This window comes from Lissotriton vulgaris, chromosome 10 (assembly GCF_964263255.1).
Source record: "Lissotriton vulgaris chromosome 10, aLisVul1.2, whole genome shotgun sequence".
Classification (NCBI taxonomy): Eukaryota; Metazoa; Chordata; class Amphibia; order Caudata; family Salamandridae; genus Lissotriton; species Lissotriton vulgaris.
Genome location: NC_141698.1, coordinates 72,263,425 through 72,276,281, shown reverse-complemented (window position 1 = coordinate 72,276,281; position 12,857 = coordinate 72,263,425). Strand labels below are relative to the sequence as shown.

At 46.0% G+C, this 12,857-nt stretch overlaps 1 protein-coding gene across 3 annotated transcripts in view; it reads left to right on the top strand.

Moving 5' to 3' along the window:
- LOC147684688 (hydroxyacylglutathione hydrolase, mitochondrial) overlaps positions 1–12,857 on the top strand; it is a 699,222-nt gene that overhangs the window by 59,551 nt on the left and 626,814 nt on the right. For all 3 annotated transcript variants that reach the window (XM_086940518.1, XM_086940519.1, XM_086940520.1), the window contains exons 6-7: positions 2,631–2,749; positions 6,519–6,648. In XM_086940518.1, coding sequence (XP_086796644.1) covers positions 2,631–2,749; positions 6,519–6,648 — 249 coding nt within the window. The remainder of the gene's footprint in view (positions 1–2,630; positions 2,750–6,518; positions 6,649–12,857) is intronic.

Genomic DNA, 12,857 nt, shown 5'->3' with positions numbered 1-12,857 from the left:
TGCTATCATTACGTTGGCATATGGAGTGCCTGTCCTTGACATCAGATAGGCTCCGATGTGAGTGTTGGTGCATATGTTAAACAAGCATTTGAAATGCAATAGGTCTTGTATTGGAAAGAGTTTAAGCTATTGCCATTGTAAATGACAATGCCTTTCATTTATCTGTTTAGATAATTAACAAATAATTACAATGCCAATAGCCACAGTTTCTTGACATGGAGTGGCATGTTACACCTTTCAAGCTGGGGTCCTGCCCCTACTGGTACTCAAACCTAGGTACTAAAAGAAAGGGGGGAAATGGATCTGGTGAGTATGGCAGTAATCTGAACTGAATTGACTTGCTGCTCATGACACACAGCAGGTCAAGTCACACTACATATCAGAACCCATGGCCTAGTAGTATTCACACAGCTGTTCCTGACGTACGTTTGTTGAAATATTGGTCATCAAATTTGCATTTAATTTTCCCTTCGCAATTATGAAAAAATGCTCGTTTTTAATAATTATTCAATGAGAGGCTGACACCTCACTTTGGAGTTTTATATGCAAGAGCAAATAACTAGAGCTGGCACAAAGTTTACCATTCTTTTCTTATTTCCTAGAAGGGTCAATCTACAAGATTCAACTTCCAAATAGGCCCCTGATTGCTTAGTACATTAGAAGGACCAGCATGCTTTAGTGTGCACATGCGGATTCTGGTACAGCATCTATTTATAAAGGTAAACCAGGTTCTTGCCAGTGTCGGAGAGCCATAACCATTGTGTCCTGGTGCAGTGTTCCGACACCAGGAAACATGCAGCGCACATTCAGCAATCCTCTGGAGGGATTAAAGAATATTTCTCTCGCCAACACCCACATCTAAATGCCTCACTTGTCAAGAAATTCCTTTGTCTGAAGTGTAACTTTATTATATGTTCGTCGAGAGTAAGTTTCAAAAGTAAGGGAACAGAGTTTGCCACTCGAGCTTAGCACCTGGTGTGTAACTTAGCAAGTCAGACGAGAGGTAAGAAAAGTGGGAAGGTAAAGCAGTATATGTAATTACGCTAATCATTACTATTTATCTAGAACACAATACATGCTATTTTTAGAACATAATAAAGTACGTTTACTTTTACCCAAATCAATAGAACCGTTCTTATCAAACCATTGAGCTAAACATGCAAGGTTCCAAACGTACGCCTTACAGATATCACGCAGATGGTCACAACGGGAACATAACACACTGTGCTATTTTACTAGCATATGAATGTGTGTCCTTTATTTATTTATTTATTTAGGGAGCTTATAGAGCACACAGCTACCCCCAAAGGGGGTGTCCCGGCGCTACAGAATACTTGTCGGTCAGAAGGGGGATGAACGGAGCAGGTAGGCTGGAGGGAGGGAGAAATATTAAGGGAGAGTGAACAGCCAGGTCTTAAGTTTACGGCGGAACACTTGCTCTGAGTCGATAAACCTAAGGTCCAATGGGAGGCTGTTCCAAAATTTGGCGGCAGCCACTCCAAACGTACTGCCACCGCTCCTGGCGCGGCGAAATCTGGGTACCACTAGGAGACGTAGGCTGTTAGATCTTAATGTTCTGACGGAGCGGGATAGTTTAAGTCTTGTACTCAGGTAGGCGGGACCAGAGCCATTAATGGCACGAAAGGCCAGGATCAAGACTTTAAACTGAATACGTCTGGAGATGGGAAGCCAGTGCAGTTCTTTCCGATAAGCAGCAACAGAGTGGTGGAAGGGAATAACACACTACAAATACATTATTTCACTGGACCATCTTACACAGATTTGCACATCACACGCGATGCTCTGCAGAAAACACTTAAACACTCTGAGTCATTATGATTTTGACCTTCGAGCAGAGCTTAACTACAGCCATCCGGAGCAAGTATTTTACCAGTTAAGCTATTTTCACAATATTATAGCATGATATTTGCTGACTACAAGCTCACTTTGCAGGCTGCTACATTACGCCTGCTGCACTACCCTTAAATAGAGGTCTCGTCTGGTTTGGAACTATTAGAAAGAAGTACTTACTGATATGTAACCTAAAGCTTGGTGCCCGGGAGCGAGAGGGGGCGCACACAGGATGCAGGTGGCATTGTTAAGCTATGAGGTGCACAGCAAAGGAAAGGCACGAGTGCGCCATTATAAAGGGAAAGCAAAATACTAAAATATTTGACTGTACTTGTAAGAGCAGTATATGGGGCGGGAGTAGGCTGCAGGAGGCAGGCGCCATTGGCGAGCGTTCAGTATTGTTAATTTAAATATAACAAGCTCTTCGCATTGCTGTGGGGAGGGGGAAGGAGAAATGCGAGTCACGGCCTGGCGGCCGTGAAGTGTGAAGCAGTGGGCGGGGAGGCAGGAGCAAATGGTAAGGGGAGCCTTTGAAGAGCAAGGCAGGGGGATAGAAGGGCGTTCACGAGCACGTGCACTTCTACAAATCTGCATCGTGAACTCCGCTTTCTGGTTTGACTGCAATAGGTCTCTCTGCGAGACCCCAAAAAAAGAAATATATATATATATATATTTAATTTTTTTTCTCACACAGATTGGTCTGTTGGTCTGGAGAATACATGGATGCTGTTAGCCAGTGTTTGAGTTCTTCATTTTTTTGTTTTTCTTTTGTTACTCAGGCTGGATTTGTTATGCTGAGAAGACGCATGGAAGTTTCATAATACCATACATCAGCACTGCTAAATCTCCCCAGCAAGTCATGGGGTCCTTAGTCAAAGATTTCTTTGCGAAGGAGAAGGTAACACTCCTATGTTTTTGTACAGTGGATACAGTAATTGTTTTATCATTTCACCCTAGCAAACATTCTCTTATCTAAAAATTCTTAGACAGTGACGATAGGGTAAAGCTTTTATTTTATATTTCTGCATGTTTTTATTTACATTTTTCTTTCTGTTGAAATAAAGTTTCATATGTTTTTCTTTTCCCATGCGCACTCCCACTGATCTAGCTCCAAGCCTAGGGTTTGGGTAACGAGTCAGATCATGCTCCAGTGTGGTGGTCACAGGACCACTGGATTTGCACACAAACACCTAAATAGATTTTTCAACGTTGTTCTAACTACGGTCCGTGAATTGTTTTCTCCATACATTCTGTCTGAAAATTCACATTAAAATTCTTGAACGATTTGATTTCAACCTACTCGGATACTGTTAATTCTTGACCCATGGTTAAGTGGTGACGAGCTATATTGTGTGGGTCAGTGGGTGTGCATGAGAGTTCTAAAATCACATTTACATGTATTAGGGTGCCCAAGATGAAATCCATTGAACACCACCATTTATGCTGGCTCAACAGTTCCCATTGGTTTCCTCTCTTGTCATATTTTCTTCCTGCCCCATTTCCAAAATGATCTGAAAACGCGAAGTAGATGCACTAAAGAGAACCTTTGGCCTAGAGATAGACTCTGTGCCTGCTGTTTTATGCTCGGTAATTGCCTTTTTTCTAATCGGCCATGGTTTATTGTTGTGCCAGTGCCATCTTTAGTTGTCTGCAGCAACCATCCCCTCCAGCCTTGGCACATAGGGATGAAACTTCAAATCACTATTATGTCTTGCACAGCGATCACCTGAAAATCCCAAGGTCAGCACAGGACTCTTTTAATATAATTCTAGAACTAGCTTTCATATCACTGTTCCATTTGTCCTTAGGCATAATTTTCAATTAATTTACTGGACAATGTGTCAAGCCTTGTATCTCGTGGTTTCTTTTATTAAGTCCTGAGACAGTTGGTCCCATAATTAACAAGAAAAGCTTCAACTCTCACTCAGTCTACAACTTAACCTGAAAGTGAAAAGTCTCACTCCTATCTTTTTATGAAATGCCTCTCCTTGGCAGAGGATGTATTGCATAAAAAATAAATTGGTTTGCTCTTCTCATGTAATGTAGAACTCTGAGAGGTAGAAAGGCAATTTCTAATGTATTTGTTCTGGATCAATTAAGGGGTTTGTAGAATTTTCACATCGTCATGGCATGCACAATGGTGAAGGTCTTCTTGTAGCAGTGGACACGCTTGACATCACACATGTATGTATGAGGGATTTTGTTGGCACAAACATAGCTTAAATGCAGTGGAGTGCTGTGTGGGGTCAAAAACAAAGATATAGTTTGTCAGTGATTGGAGGGGAAGCTGGGTTCTGAGAGTGGATGCGGACTGTTTCTTTGTTGTGATAACTAAAGTGTTCTTTAAAGTGGTGTACTGTCGCTCCTTCTTACATTGGAGCATTGTTGAGGGGGAAGGAAAAGGCATCACGTTAAACGTTAAATTAAAATAAGACTAGTTTCTTTCAAAGACTGGCTTCAGTCAAACTGCATCAAAGAAATCTTCATAGTCAAATCCCTGGAACAAAATGTTGTGTATCGATTTAGATACCGTATGAATTTCCCTGATTCATGCCCTTATATACGTATAATTCACATTCCCCTTATATAGGCATAGAAATCCAGTCCTTATTTAGGCATAGTCCATGCTACCCAAATACAGGCATGGCTACATCCATCCGTTCATCTACATCACAACGAGTTCTTGGAAAACCAGACACTTAAAACGTTAGGGACTTTCCCTTGCTTGGATATTGATTTCTTCAGGAACTCATTTATTATGCATGAACATCTATTCGGTAGGGGTTCATTCATGACGTTCATATGCCCGACTCTTACGTCAATACTGGCATTCCTAAACACCTTCAAGGTATAAATATACCTTCACTTGCTATGGCAAAGCACGTTGTGGTTTGGTGCAGTTCGACTACCTACTTGCACGACGCAGCTCGCCCCAGCAAGTACCGAAAGAATCCAACTCCCCGGCTGACGCACTGACTAGACGCTGTCATCCTCCTGCTGAGAATCCAGCTCCAGTGTTTCTGACTCCCTCTGGGAGTGCAGGACGGATAAATAGATGAGGAGGCTGTATATAGTGTGCCAGTTGGTGACTTTTATTGACAGTCTTGGATATGGAGATAGAGGGATTCAGTAGTCCTCGGTGTCCCCAGGTCTTGACTCTCTCTCAGGGGAAGCGTCATCTTCTGTGATCTCCTCGTCAGTCTGGTCTTCTCCTCGGTCAGGGTTTCTCCCACAGAGGCTCATGAGAGTGAAAGAAAGAAGGAGCCGTCAGTCCTCTCTACTATCCTATGCCCATAGACTAGGGCGTTCCCGTCACCTTGCAACGTTGTGGATGAATTACACTGCTAGGGGAGGAAAGGGGTACTCGTGGGGAAAGGAAACCGGTGGTGGGAGTATGGAAGACTTTACACTCGGATGGTACTCGTTAGCACACCAACGGAGGTCATGCTGGAAGTGAGGGTAGTGCAGTAGGTCGTGCAATCAGAAAAAGAAAACAAATGCTTGTGCCCTGTTCTAACCCGCTACCACCCCCTCCCCCTACTCACCCCTCTCCCTCCCCTCCCCTTCCCGACCTAAGAGACTCACCGGCTCTGCCGCAACTCTCCAGAGTTGCGGCCGCTCTCCAGCCTCCTCCTGTGGAATCCACCAGTCTTCACACCACAGTTCTTCTTCTTCACCATCTTCTTCTTTGTTTCCTCTGGGGTGTTCGGCTGCTTCTAGCTCCGTGTTCTCTCGTTTCTCCGTCTCTTCCGGTGTCTTCCACCGTTCTCCGGCTTCTTCGCGCCTGCCGGAATCTAATTGGCTCCTTTTCTCCTCTCCTTTTCTCCTCCCCCATGCAATTCCTTCCGGGGTAGCTCCCTCCTTTTCCTGTGACGTCACGCGGACCAGTCTCCTGTGTGGGCAGATTACGGAGGGGTGTGTTTATCCTACTTGTGATCGTGGAAGAAACATCGGGGTCCTAGCTCCCGAAGGTAAGTGACTTCTATCCGATGTACTGGCCAGAGACGTGCCCCGTTCGGTCTCCCTTCACATTCCCCTTGCGGGGTGTTGGGAAATCGAATCCAGAGAAAGAGGTACCAAACTCTCTCATTCCAAGGTATGGAGCTGATTAGAACCTAGAGAAACCTTTGGCAATTCTTGGCAAAACTAAACCTATGCTAAAGCAGCACCTACTTCTTCCTTCGTACTAGACCTAGGTTAGGTACACTGGGGTAGGCGTATTTTAGAAGCCCCAGTTGAGTATTTTAGCCTGTGTTATTTATGTATGTGTTTTTATATATGTCATAGCAACAGACAATGCTATTACAGTATTATTTTATATTACTGTTTACGATGTATGCATTATAGTTCGCATTCTGTCTATTGATTGTAGCAGTTCATATCTCTTGCATGAAAAATAAGACTGTTCAATAAACCCCTTTTATTGAAACGCCCGCCTCTTTATTTCCATGCAACTCTGTAGAAACTAAGCATGCACGATTGACTGAGTGAAATAGTTCTCTATACTCGAACTAGACTTACTGACCTCAGTCCTATGTCAAATCTATAGTGTATGTTATTCCAATGCGCAGAGCCTATTAGGAATATAGGAACTGCACTACAAAACAACTTTTGATTGAATATAATTTTGCTTGAAATTAATCTTTGCCACCTTTTTGTGTTTGCAGAATTTAACTCCTGATCAAATTTATCATGCAACTGTGATGCCATGCTACGACAAGAAACTAGAGGCTTCCAGGCCTGACTTTTTCAACAAAGAGTATGAGACCCGTGAAGTGGATTGTGTGATCACTACAGGTAAATGCTAATGGGTGTGTGCGCGTGGAGCACTCCACATTAAATTAAACTCAAACCTTTTTAATCAACTGGTGCAGTGACTGATAAGGGTTGTCACTCCTTGGATGAACTGTAGTTAAGACTAGCCAAAATAGATAGTCCAGTCACGCACTGTTCACGTGGTGTTATCTCACACCTTAAACACTGTTCAAACTCAATCAATACTTTTTCAATTACTTCACATTCTTTAAATTTTTCTTAATCACTTCAACAAGTTCATGTTTTAAATCACATGTTTTGAATCAATAACAATACATTTTATTAACACAGCGTATTCACAAAATCAATGTATCATAATCTTTTTCCAACAATTTTAGTCAGTAATGGAACATATCACATCTTAGTTGCGTGCCCGATGCATTTCGGTACTCAGATGGTACCTTCCTCAGGGGCCACTCTAAAGAGAAAAAATGAATGAAAATATATAATTGTTGTATGTGCCCATGGGTGCTGATGTTGTTTCTTAATGTAATATTTGTAGTCATACCTGTAGTCACTAGAGTTGGTAAACAGTGTGTACCGTCTGTAATGAAGAGAAACCTAAATGAGACCTGACAATATTAACTACACTCATTTAGGTGAACAATGACATTTTCCATATGTGTATAAAAGGTTTTCTTACCAGTATGTTCACAGTAATGCCAACGATGTGTACTGAAATTAAAAATAGACAAAAGCTGTCTGATATATGTATGAAACCAAATTGTCCGTTCATAACGAACTACTCATGAGAAATCACGGTGTTTGACTTAAGATGCCCTGTTTTCATACCTGCTGGTGTTGAGTATAAACCTCGACCTAGAAAACGATAAAAACGGTTCGAGGCATGTGGGCTGCTGAATTCATATCTGTGTATAGATCGCCGCCTAGTGTTGGGCCTGGATGATCGCACATTGTTGTGTTGGAAGAGTCTTCGAAGTATCACAAGATAGGTGGCTCCTCCCCTGGACTACAGTGCGCATGGGCATCGACTCCATCCTCAGATTGTTTTTTCCACCATTGGGTTCGGATGTATATTGGTTCACTCTAGTCAGAATCGATATAAAAGTTTTCTTAAGGCCAAAAGGCCTTTAGTTTTTCGTCGGTATAGTCTTGCGTTCGGTGCCCGGTTCTTTCCAGCTCAGTTCTGAGCCGGATTTCCAGGAGAGCCTCGTGCTTTTCGACGCTGAAGGCCCGGTCGACGCCAGAGGCCTTATCGACGAACCATCATGGAACGGAGCCCGTTCAAGAGATGTCCCGTGTGCAACTCCAAGTATCCCCACATCGACGTCCACCCGGTGTGCAACAAGTGTCTATCGCCGGATCATGATGAAGCCAGCTGCATGGCTTCTTCCCGTTTTCGATCCAAGAAGACACTCCTGCATCGACGCGCTGCGCGCAAGGAAGCCCAGCAGACTACACCGGAGTCTGTAGACATCTTCGATGTCGGGGATGATGGAGCAGACCGGGAGGTTCGTGAGAACCTGTCGAATCCCGCGTCAGAGGTCGACTCCAACTACGATGCAGATGTTGAAATGCTCAAAGCGGAAGAAGTCGTCGACTAGGTAGGAGACGACGACGGGGCCTTTGGGGCCAATTGTAGATAGCTCGAGCGAGGAGCTAAGCACGCACACTGACATTGGGGCCGAAACGCTTCATAAGGCTCAGGTCGAGGGATCGCCACTAGGCCTTACCCAAGATCTTCCAATAAGTTCTACGGGCTAAGCTTCGGACATTACTAAGGAGCCGCAACCTGCGAAATCTAAACCGAAAGTAAAAGCTTCGGTCTCGACGCAAGTGAAAGCACTGCTGCTTACATCGAAACCGAAAGTGCGTATTGCTTTGGTCGGCTCGAAGTCCTCGGACCTGTCGGCACCGACGAAGCAGAAGAGCGTTATCGACCCAAAGAAACAGCTCAAGGGCGTCGAGACGAAGTCTAGCACGCTGAAGGCAAAGGTCAGGAGAGTCGACCCAAACAAATCAGCACCGAAGACAGTCGACACCGACAAAGGACTCGGTGATCCGAAGGTTCTCGAGCCTCTGCTTCGACAAGGCCAAGAGCGGAACGACCCACGAGTCCACGCCTGGTGGTGCCTCGAAGGATTCCGTCGAGTCGACGCGGCCGTCTGCCTCATTCTTGAAGCAGGTGGCAGACTCCCTAAAGTGCATCAAGGACAAGGCCTCAAGTGTCGGGCCTAAAGATCCTCCACCTTCGAAGCCTGCCGAGAAACCTCAGAAGACGTCGACGCCCATCCACTTCATGCTGCCGCCGAAAGTGGTGCTGAGGGCTTTCGCCCCTAAAATGGCCACCGACGTGCCCGAGAAGGTGTCCTCGGTGCCGAAGTCAACAACTGTGGTCCCGGCCATAAAGCATCGACAGTCCTCGTTGGAAGAGCAACGGGAACAGTTTATCGATGCCGAGACAGGCAGACTTTCTCTTTATAAGCGGAAAATCGCCCCGGAACAGCCAATGGAGTCCGATAAAATTCCATTGAAGAAGAAAAAGGATTCTACTTCGACACCTGTTCTTGTAGAACCGGTATCTCCACGTGGCCATGATGTCTCACCCACTTATTCGGATGTGGACACTGGGGAAGGTGATCATGATGAATACAGCTATCCTGTATACACTGATCCAGATGATACCAATGAACCCTGGGCAGCTGCTGCTGACCTAGGTGATCCTCACTCTACCTCAGACACTCAAGGGTATGCTGTAAAAACGTCGCCTACTGAGGATTCAGCAGCGTTTAATGCCCTCATTGAAAGGGCAGCTAGGAATTATGACGTCCAGCTCCATGCTGACCCCATTGAAGTAGACTTTCTTTTTGACACCTCTTCCGTCTCAGAGAGGACTGTCAAGACTCTGCCTATGTTAAAGGGTGTCTTGAAGCATGCTGGGGAAATCTTTAAGGAGCCTACAAGAGCCAGGGTGATAAACCCCAGAATTGAAAAAAAGTACAAACCGGCGCCTGGAGACCCTACTTACATTAAGGGACAGTTGCCATTGGACTCTCTTGTTGTTTCTAATGCCCGGAAGAGGGCTAATTCACAAACAACGGGTGATGGTCCTCCCCTAGATAAAGAATCTAAGGTGTTTGAGGCATCAGGGAAAAGGGTGGCAGCTCAAGCGGCCAATATCTGGCGCATTTCAAACACTCAGGCACTTCTAGCCAGGTATGACAGGGCACATTACGACACACTTGAGACCCTGTTTCAGCACCTGCCAGATGAATACACAGAGGCAGCTGAGATGCTCATCCAAGAAGGGAAGCTCATATCAAATGCTTCTATCAAATGTGCACTGGACGCAGTAGACACCGCAGGCAGGGCAGAGCTGTTAACACTAGTGTCATGCTGAGACGACATGCCTGGCTCAGAATCTCCGGGTTCAAGCCAGAAATACAGACCACCATTCTAAATCGGACAGTAAACCCTGATCATCTATTTGGCCCAGAGGTGGACACCACCTTGGAAAAAATCAAAAAAGACACTGAGACTGCTAAGTCCATGGGGGTTCTACAGTCGCAGCAGTTCAGGGGTGGTTCTTTTTGTCGCTCAAGCAATAGAGGTGTTTCCAGAGGCCAGCTCTCCCAAACCACACAGTACTATAAAGGCGGCACGCAGACCACATACAGCAAACAAAGTAGAGGTGGATATCGTGGAAACAGCGCCAAAGGCAGAGGTCGTGGAAACAACAACTCCAGAACCTCCGCCACTAACAAACAGTGACGCCTTGTCACTGCCCCTGACCACGCAACACCTGTTGGGGTAGACTTCAACAGTTCCTGCCAGTCTGGAAGTCCATCACCACAGACAGGTGGGTCACACAGCTTATCCAGTACGGTTATTGTCTGGAGTTAATATCCACTCCACCCAACATACCCCCAAGACACCGTCCTATGTCCGCCGAGCATTTGCACTTATTGCAGCAGGAGGTCCTCGTCATGCTGCAAAAAGGGGCAATCGAGCTTGTGCCTGTGAAAGAAAGAGGCACAGGAGTTTACTCACTGTACTTCTTGATACCAAAAAAGGACGGGTCCCTCAGACCCATACTGGACCTCAGACCCCTCAATCAGTACATTCTGTCGGAGCACTTTCACATGCTAACACTGCAGCAAGTCCTACCGTTGCTCAGTCAGGGGGATTTTCTCGCAACTTTAGATCTAAAAGATGCATATTTTCATATTCCGCTGCACCCGTTACACAAAAAATACCTCCGGTTCACCATCCAAAACCAACATTATCAGTTCAAGGTTTTACCTTTCGGAGTCACCATGGCACCCAGGGTGTTTACAAAGTGCCTGGTGACGGTGGCGGCACACCTACGGAGACAAAACATTCACGTCTACCCTTATCTGGACGACTGGTTCATCCAGGTAAAGTCAGCCCAGCAGTGTGCCGCCCACATGTCCCACACCATTCACCTTCTTCACGATCTGGGATTCTCACTAAATTACCCAAAGTCCCACCTGCAACCCGCCCACATACGGCAGTATCTGGGTGCGATGATAAACACTCTGGCAACCACAGCACAGCCAAATTCAGTGAGGGTCAGCAGCATTCAATCGCTGATACAGAAATTCAGACCTCAACACTCGCTTCCTGCACGAGTGTTCATGCAGTTGACAGGCATGATGGCCTCCTGCACGCGAGACTACATATGCGTCCGCTTCAGGAGTGCTTAGCACGTCAGTGGACTCAGGCTTACGGACTGTTGAAAGACCTAGTGTTGGTGACCGGTCATGCATACAACTCTCTGCATTGGTGGAATCCACAAAACCTTTGCAAGGGACGACCGTTCCAGGAGCCTGTGCCACAGATCATTCTGACGACGGACGCTTCTCTCCAGGGTTGGGGAGCTCATGTACTCCACTACACTGTGCAGGGACTATGGACACCACAGCAAAGGAAGATGCACATCAATGTTCTAGAACTGATGGCTATCTTCATGGCAATGAAAGCATTCAAGGTACATCTATGCAACAAAGTCGTGTTGATCCGGACGGGCAACATGACGGCCATGTACTACATCCAGAAGCAGAGAGGTACAAACTCTCCACAGTTGTCTCATCTGGCTCAGAGCATGTAGAAGTGGGCCATTCAAAGGAATATCTTCCTCATGGCGGAACACCTCCCGGGCAAGGACAATCAGATGGCGGACCTGCTCAGCAGGTACAGCCACCAAATGCACGAGTGGGGGATACATCCATCAGTACTCCACCCTAAGGTGGGGGCATCCAGAGATAGACTTGTTCGCCACAAAGGAAAACGCCAAATGCCGAAGCTTTGCCGCCAGGTTTCCACACCCACAGTCGCAGGGCAATGCGATATGGATGAACTGGTCAGGCAAATTTGCGTACGCTTTTCCCCCAGCACCTCTAATACCGCTGGTGGCATGCAAGCTGAAGCAGCACTCGATGACTCTCATCCTGGTTTGCTCCAACGTGGGCTCGCCAACCATGGTACACCACGTTTCTGGAACTGTCCGTGGTACCGCATCAAAGGCTGCGCCTCACACCCAAGCTTTTGACGCAGAGCCATGGCGACATTCAGCATCCAGATCCGCAACAGCTCAACCTGGCGATCTGGCTCCTGAGGTCTTAGAGTTTGGCTACCTCAACTTACCTCCTTACTGTATGGACATAATCAGGGAGGCAAGGAAGCCCACCACCAGAGCATGCTATGCGGCGAAATGGAAGCGGTTTGTCATTTATTGTGCAGACCACAACATTAACCCGCTGGGTGCCTCTATTCAGAACATCATTTGTTATCTCTTACATCTATACAGATGTAATCTGGCCTATGCTTCCATTTGTATACATCTGTCCGCAATGGCTGCTTATCTCCAAAACAGACAGCACCTCTCCCTTTTCAGAGTGCCTGCCATTAAAGCCTTTCTGGAATGACTCAAACGAGTCATTTCTCCGCAGACACCACCAGCTCCCAAGTGGAACCTGAATGTGGTCCTCACCAAGCTGATGGGTCCCCCTTTCGAACCACTGCATTCATGCGAGATTCAGTTCTTGACATGGAAAGTGGCTTTCCTGATAGCGATTATGTCGCTACGACGAGTTAGTGAACTCCTCCAGGCACTAACTATCCAAGAGCCATTTATTCAAATTCATTCCAACAGGGTGGTGCTTCGCACTAACCCCAAGTTCCTTCCTAAGGTAGTTTCTCAGTTCCAT